Source organism: Doryrhamphus excisus, chromosome 4, assembly GCF_030265055.1.
Source record: "Doryrhamphus excisus isolate RoL2022-K1 chromosome 4, RoL_Dexc_1.0, whole genome shotgun sequence".
NCBI classification, from domain to species: domain Eukaryota; kingdom Metazoa; phylum Chordata; class Actinopteri; order Syngnathiformes; family Syngnathidae; genus Doryrhamphus; species Doryrhamphus excisus.
Genome location: NC_080469.1, coordinates 15,860,273 through 15,868,267, shown reverse-complemented (window position 1 = coordinate 15,868,267; position 7,995 = coordinate 15,860,273). Strand labels below are relative to the sequence as shown.

General features: G+C 40.8%; 1 protein-coding gene across 2 annotated transcripts; it reads left to right on the top strand.

Moving 5' to 3' along the window:
- Positions 1-4,053: 4,053 nt before the first annotated feature.
- On the top strand, positions 4,054-7,773 carry LOC131128161 (homeobox protein orthopedia-like). Of its 2 annotated transcripts, none has more exons than XM_058070759.1 (3): positions 4,054-4,199; positions 4,459-4,862; positions 6,508-7,773. In XM_058070759.1, exons 1-3 carry the CDS (start codon positions 4,163-4,165, stop codon positions 7,006-7,008), a joined length of 942 nt encoding a protein of 313 aa, XP_057926742.1. In that variant the 5' UTR covers positions 4,054-4,162; the 3' UTR covers positions 7,009-7,773. The 2 variants fall into 2 exon arrangements, with proteins under 2 accessions (XP_057926742.1, XP_057926741.1); XM_058070758.1 differs by having other exon boundaries at positions 4,064-4,238.
- The last annotated feature ends 222 nt before the right edge of the window (positions 7,774-7,995 follow it).

Here is a 7,995-nt window from a genome sequence, read left to right as displayed (position 1 = left end):
CCACTCATGAAAGGAACACATTCAATCCTCATAGTTAATCCTATGACCCCCGTTCACTTCAATATATTCAAATGACGGGTGTCATGAAATGATTTGGTTTTGTTTATGGATACAAATATGTAAAGAAGACAAAGCGCTCATGCAGTAGGATGAGGAGGAATCAGGAATGTATCACAAAGCTCCAGTGGATGCTTGCCACTAATAAGCTGTCAAAACACATTTGGGGTTGCTTTGCTGTTGGCCTTTTAAGCCTTAATACTACCAAAATGTGTACTTTTCCAACAGAGAAACTGATTCTAAATTTATTGCCTCTCTTTTAAATGTTTTTTTAATATAAAATTTGTGGAGGTGTTTTTTTGGGGGGGAGGGCATTTCTTGTTAAATGAAGTAAATGTGACATTTAGACCTTTGGTGCCTTCTAAACCTAATAATAAATGCATCTTATGTCGTGATAAATAAATGCAGTTGCCTGTTATTTAGATGATCCCAGACTGCAGAGCTGACACATAGTCAAATGGGAAATCAGGTGTTGATTCCTTTTGTGGAATTTCTGGCTATGAATATTTATGCATTAGCTTACATTGTCACCAATGTGCTTATTTTGGGGGGGTTTAGCCATACTGCATTCATAATGCGGTATGTATTCAATTGGTCAAAGAAATATATGTTGTTATATTTGAAGTTTAGCATATTCCTGGCTGAAATAGAGTTTTCATTCCAGCACTCACTTAAGATGTGTATTAGTGTGATTAGTTAGCTTTTTTGGCTACAGATTTGGTTGCTCAGCTACATGTCAAAAGTAGTAAGAGCTCTACAAAAATAAGAATGTTCCCTAAATTCCTGATCATCTGCGTTAATTTTGTTATTTGTTGATCAAATCCTGCACTTATTCTGTCAACATCTATGCTATTCCTGAGTTGAGTTACTACAAACTCCATGAATTAAACTCCATTCTTTATCATGCGTGTTAAACACGGGAGGTGCAATTTTTCGGACAAGTGTAAACATATGATGTTCTTGAATGTAACTTTGTTAAGCATGGTGGAATTAAACTCAGCCGTAATGATAACTTAAAACGGTATTTCGTAGATATACCTAATGTTGTGGCCTAATCACTGAACAATGACACCTTCTGCTGTGGCTATTTTAATAACCTGCACACACACACACACACACACACACCTACGCACCCATGCAATCCCACCACCGCCACCACCATCACCCTCTGCGTGACACACTCTTCCTCTTCATCATTAAGGAAATGGCCCTTCTTTGCTGATTATTTTATTTGGGAGCTGTGATTACCGCCATGTGCAATAGATCACGCAGTACCGGGGAGCAGACGGAGGGCTACCGACCTAATTGGGGCTGGGGATGCACGCCGTGGTGCAGCCGAGCTGGGTGGCCGGAGAGGGAAGCCTGTTGTGGGGGTTGTGTGTTGCACATCTTCGGGCTTGGGACACGCACTTATTGGACTGTCATTTAATCACCTATCATACGGACACATGCGGTTTGCGCCATTTCTGATAATGGAACATCGATTGTGCGCCCTTAACTGAGTGAATGCATGCGCCTAAAAAGTCACAGGCCTGATAGAGTCTATATACTGTGTCTGTTAGGTGGCTTTTTTTGTTGTGTCGTGCACAAACCCCTTAAAGCAATGGTTTTTACCACAGTGTGACGATTTTTTTTTTTAATCTCCATCTTTCAAATTGCTCCACAAAATTGCATTTGTTTAGTGGGTTTCCCATTCAAAGTGTCTCATGGCGTGTAAACAGCCCTCTTGCACTCAGATGCGCTGCATTAACCCGCGTGGATTGCGTGTGAGTGTTTCCACTGCAAAGGGGAGAAAGATTGATGTGGTCCAGTTAGGGAGGCTGAGTGAGACATAAAGCCTGCACAAGTGTCTCTCTCTTATTACGCCAATAAAGCTAGAGTCGCAGGCGGGAACATCTGGTGAGATTGCTGATGTTCTGCTTCCTTTTCCCGCCCTTGCATCAGTCAGCAGTGTCAGTATAAGTACTATATGTCGTATTTATAAATGTAAATGTTGGACTTTAGCATTAAACTTGAATTATTATTTTCCTGTACTTTTTGGGCAAGGCTTGGTTGGGACTGTTTGGAGGCCCACGTGTAACCACGTGATTCGTCTCAGCCAATCATCCACGAAAATAGTAAAAATAGTATATCATTATGATAGTATATCATTATAGTATATAATAATAAAGTCAATTTAAAACAAATTTCTGGGGTTGAAATGGATCATTTTCAAAATAATTGTACGAATTGTAAATATGTAATGTATGTTTACATAATTTAAATATATTCTATGTGATTTATTGTCTTATAAATTATAAGACAGAATATGCATTTGCTCTAGCCTATGTCCTTATCCTTAATGAGGCTGCAATTGTGACGTATGATTACATTATAATAGTTTCAGGCACTTAATGATAATAAATATGCAATTGTTGATATTTTTTATTTATTTTGGTTGAAATTAATGTTGGTTATATGAGTGCTTTAAGTTGCTGTGAAATATGTAACATTTTGCATTTTAGTAATATGCTGGTATCATGAATATTTCATGAGAAACTTTTATTTTGCATCAGCTATAAGCAAAAAGCCAATTTCCTATAGAATAAAAACGTGATACATGTCAATAATCACAGTCTTTGTTCAATTTAAAAAATAAACAAGAACATAATTGCTCACATTATTTGGGGAAAAAATGCTGTTAAATAACAAATATGAGAATCATATCTAATCGTACCATCTTTTAGATGTACTTTAGTCTTCAGGTTGACAGGAACCACATCCAAACCTCGTCCAGAACCTTCTAAAAAAAAAAAAAAAAAAGACAAACTTGGCCTATAAGCACTCGCATCAAATAGAGCCCCTTTCATGTATCCTCCACTCTCTTCCACTGAGTCACTGACTCTGTGATGGTCATGATGATGATGAAGTTCGGGATGCCTCCTCATCACATGTACCGGTCCATTTCCTTTGTTTTTCACGCTGCAGCTCCCTCTTTCTCTGCATCCTGAGTGGCATAAAGGAGGACCATGTGGAGGGAGTGAGATAGAGAGATAGAGTGTGGGGGAGTCCTCGCTCGGACGCCTCCTTTGTGAAGTTCCGAGGTTGTGTTGCTCCATGCATTCACCGCGGCCTCACCCGAACATCTGCCCCACAAAAAATATCCCCCCTTTGCATGCAGCAGCAGAGTGTGTGGAGAGAAGTCTTGCAGATCGATGTTTGTCCTCTTTTTTTATATTGTGTAACAGTCCTACTTATGGGCCCCCCTCTCTGCAAGACGAGGGCATGCACCATGCTCCGTTTAGGGGGTCCTGCACGTCTGATTTAGTTCGAAGCAAAGCGGGCCTAATGGCTCTAATTGCCAACGCCTTGATGAAAAGTCGATGGGAGTTAAAGCGGCCCCGATCACTAACTAGATCCTGCAATCCATCTGTAGCCGTTTATTTATTTATTTCCTCCATTTGTCTCCACAAATCACCCGCCAATCGGGAGCGGGACGCATATTTGTTTTGTTTTTGTGCATGCTGCAATAACATTGTATTCATTTTCAAACTGTATCATGCATTTTATCGTCCTTGTTTATTTCTGCAGGTGCGCACGCAACATTTGTCATATGTGATTTATTTCCTCCTTCCTTAATTCCATATTAGCTCTTGTCATTTTTTTTGTTTGTTTGTCTTAGCGCGGACATTTCACGCGTGTGTTCATCTCTCAAGCATGTGTGAGATTAAACAAACACATTAAGATGTTTTAACGTGGAATAATTTGAGCATGAAAAGCTAATAAATCAGAGGATGGTATGGCAGAATTGAATTGTAGGGGTTTTTTTAACGCGCACGCGTACGTCTCTGCGTGTGCATGTGTAGGGTAGGTGGGGGTGCGTGGGGGTGTTGTTTGGGGTCCGATCCCTGCCTCTGATTGGTTCTTATTTGAGGAAGCTGACTGCTTCTGTCCACTAATAAGCGCCTCCCAGCCGTTCTTAGGGCCATTATAATGCAAGGGACCTCCTTTTTAAGCACAAAGCGAATTTTCCTTCATTTAGACCCATCTATGCCCCTTAAATTGCCCCCAAAGTTTGTATAGGAGATTTTCCCCCGGACCTCTTTTCGCCCTGGAGCGGTACGCGATGCTATCTCACGCCGACCTCCTGGATGCTCGGCTCGGTGAGTTCTCAGCTCTAAACCCCGGAGCTAAACTCCACTGTAAGAGTCCAACTTCTTCCTTTTAATCTTCTGTTTATCTAGGCGTCAATGGACTGTGTATTTAATTATGTGTACAGTTAAGTGTTTTTGTGTGGAATTAGGAATGATTTGACAGCATAAATGTGATTAAACCCCAGGTTAAATTAAGTTAATTTATTATTTTTGGCATGTTTTTTTTTTTTTTTGGAAGTGTGTATTTACCTTGTCATCATCCTCTCAGGGATGAAGGATGCTGCGGAGCTACTCGGACACAGAGAAGCCCTCAAGTGTCGGCTGGGTGGCGGTGTGCCAGACCAGGGACATCCAGGAGACATGGCCCCCGGTTCTGAGTCCGTGGAGGGAGCCACTCTGCTGCCCGGGGAAGACATCACCACCGTGGGATCCAACTCGGCAGGCATGACGGTGAACGGCAAAGAACCAGAGAAGCAGCAACAGCAGCAGCAGCAACCCCAGCAAAGTTCCGGTCAGCCGGCCAGTCAGCAGAAACAGAAACGGCACCGAACCCGTTTCACGCCAGCCCAGCTCAACGAACTGGAGCGTAGCTTCGCCAAAACCCATTACCCGGACATCTTCATGAGGGAGGAACTGGCCCTCAGGATCGGCCTCACGGAGTCCAGAGTCCAGGTAAGCTTTTCACACTTCTTCGAGCCTATGCAGTCCTGGAAAGAAGGGAATTTGAAAATATGAGAAACTGATCATGGTTGTAGAATACATTTTTAATTAAACTATTAAATTACATTACTATCACGTGATGTTATCTTTAAAAAATACAAATAGTCACCCATTTAGTTGTGCCGAGTTAATATTCAGTATGTGATCGGGTTCTCGAGTCGCTGTCCAAGGTGCTGAACCTCACCTGCGAAAATGCTAAACAGAATACAAAATAACATTACAATATTAAAGCCACACGAGTTATAACCCATAAGAAATTTTATTTTAAAAGTCAATAGAATGAATTGATTTCATTGTTACAAAAATGATCAATAATAGGTGGCATTTATTAATTTAATATTTTCTTTACCTTAATTCTGTTTTGTTCATGAAGGAAAAAAATATGACACAATTAATTCAGGGGACCGATATATTCTCCAGAATTTAAACCATTTATACCGGAAATTATCCATCATATCACATGTTTGATTCTTCATATTTTTAAAAGAAAGCATACACATGCACCACAACAACAAAGTAATTTTCAATCAGTTCTCCATCTATTTTTTTTTTATAATTTATGATAAACGGCAATGGATTATTAAGAGGGGATGTGTAATCCTTGCCAAGCATCCCAGTGAAGCAATAAAATCAGTAGAATCATTAGTCACCTTAGCAATAACTAATTTAAATATGGTCCGGATTATTGAGAGATCACGTGGTTGTCTTACTCTTCCTTTGAAAAAAAAAAAATATTCCATCAGAAACCTCTTAATAGAACCCAGGAATACAGTACATTTTTGAACAGAATGAGAAATTGCTTTGGGTTTCTCTCTCGTCGAGTAATAACCTCGGCTGATGCTTCACGGGTGGCTGCGTGGAATGAGGGGGAGTTAATCACAGTCCGGTGTGATGAAATCTTTATGAAAGCGTTTTTCTTTCTATTTCTGTCATCATTTGCACAAAATAGAGGCATTTTTTTGTTTATTGTTTATTTTGTTGTAATAGCGAATTATAATAAAGTCACCTCCGGGTAGATATGATGATAATACGTCATGGTATTTAAATAGGAATAATACAGTAATTTAAAAAAAATACCTCTGTAATATATTTTATTTACATGTTTATCCAAAGCATTCAAGGTCACATCGCAAGGCAACGAACTGATTTTATTTATTTTTTTTATATAAAAATGAATATTAATTATATTACAGTGGCTGCTGGGCGTATTTATTTCTATTTAGTGCGAAATTAGGAATAAAACTTAACGTTATGATTTATATTTGTAAGTGATGAATTATTATTCTAGTGTATTTCATGCCTTTTTGTGTCACTAGTAGATATGGACAATTGTATTTCTTAATATAATATAATTCCACACTCCTAATCAGTGATTGTGTGTTTTACGCATGTCTATATTTTCTATTACAGAAGAGAATATGTAAATAAGAATAAGTAAATAAGAGTAAACAATACATACAAACAATAAAAGAAAACAAAAGCAGTTGTACAGTATTTATGATACAATATGCAGACATACTGCGTATTATTGTGTATTTGAAGCAGTTTTATGTTGGACGTTAAAGACTGACTGGTCCGTATACGTTTGGTTCTCCAGGTCTGGTTCCAGAACCGGCGCGCCAAGTGGAAGAAGAGGAAGAAGACCACCAATGTGTTCCGCGCCCCCGGCACGCTGCTCCCCACGCCGGGTCTGCCTCAGTTCTCGGCGGCCGCCATGGAGAACAGTCTGTGCTCGTTCCACGCCAACGACTCCCGCTGGGCCACCGGCATGCCGGGCGTGTCCCAGCTGCAGCTGCCGCCCGCTCTGGGCCGCCAGCCCTCCATGGCTCAGTCTCTGTCGCAGTGCAGCCTGGGCCACGGTCCGCCCCCCAACTCCATGGGCCTCTCCAACGGCCTCTCGTCCAACGGCTCCGGCCTGCAGTCGCACCTGTATCAGTCGCCTTTCCCCGGCATGTCGGCGTCTCTCTCCGGCCCCACGAACGTATCGGGCTCCCCGCAGCTGTGTAGCTCCCCGGACAGTGACATGTGGAGAGGGACCAGCATCGCCTCTCTGCGGCGCAAGGCGCTTGAGCACACAGTGTCCATGAGCTTCACTTAGTGACTTGTAAATAATAGTAAAAAAAACCCCAAAAAACAACAAAAAAAACGCCACTCACTCCCACGCCGAGGCTCCATTCTCTCGCCACTTAGACAACCTTGAAGGTGTGTGTGGATGCTGTGAGATGATGGAAGAATCGGAAAGGAACCACACTAATGGACACGGAAGACACGCGTGGCTTAATTATGATGTTCATTTAAAAGAAAAAAAGGGATTTTCAAATAAATCTCATTGTAATAATCTCTAGAAGACTGTGGACCTTGAATTAAGGAGGGCCTAACAATTGTCGTTTTTAATCGAGTGCCTCTTGCAGCGCTCATGTTGTTGTGTTCAGGTGAACTTGTGTTATGTCCAACGGTAATTTATTAAATATACATTCTTTTTGTTTATTTTACTAACAGCCTGTGCGTGGGCCCGTTGGAGCTGCAGGCATTCACCGTGCATGGGGGTTTTACATGACTGCAGGTGCCCACACACACTTACACACACTTACACACACTTACACACACTTACACACACTTACACACACTTACACACACTTACACACACACACACACACACACACACACACTATAAAGTGATCTTTCAGTCTATAAACCTAAACTCTGCTTTAGGGTGTTTTTGTGTAGATAATACATTCTTGTGTGACATGTTTTAACTTATTGTATGTGCTATATTACTTGACACATTTCTTAAATGTTTGACCTTACATCGAAATGCATCACACTGACAGGTTTGTACCAAATAAAAAAAAAAGAGCAAGAAATAAAAGTACTTTTAAATCATTGTCTCTAGTCCATGTGATTAGTTTTGTGTCATCATTTTAGGATTGTGGTGAATAAATGATCAAGTGTTTCAATCCAATAAAACAGTGAATAAAACAAAATACAGTGTTAATTAACACTAATATGTTTACTAATGGGAGGCACGGTGGTCTAGGGGTTAGCGCGCAGACCTCACAGCTAGGAGACCAGGGTTCAATTCCAC

Excerpts from the sequence above, each read along its gene's own strand:
- LOC131128161 (XM_058070758.1), top strand. The coding sequence starts at position 4,163 with ATGCTATCTCACGCCGACCTCCTGGATGCTCGGCTCGGTGAGTTCTCA. Across the intron at positions 4,239-4,458 it reads CCCCGGAGCTAAACTCCACT|GGATGAAGGATGCTGCGGAG; the intron begins GTAAGAGTCCAA and ends TCATCCTCTCAG. Across the intron at positions 4,863-6,507 it reads TCACGGAGTCCAGAGTCCAG|GTCTGGTTCCAGAACCGGCG; the intron begins GTAAGCTTTTCA and ends TTGGTTCTCCAG.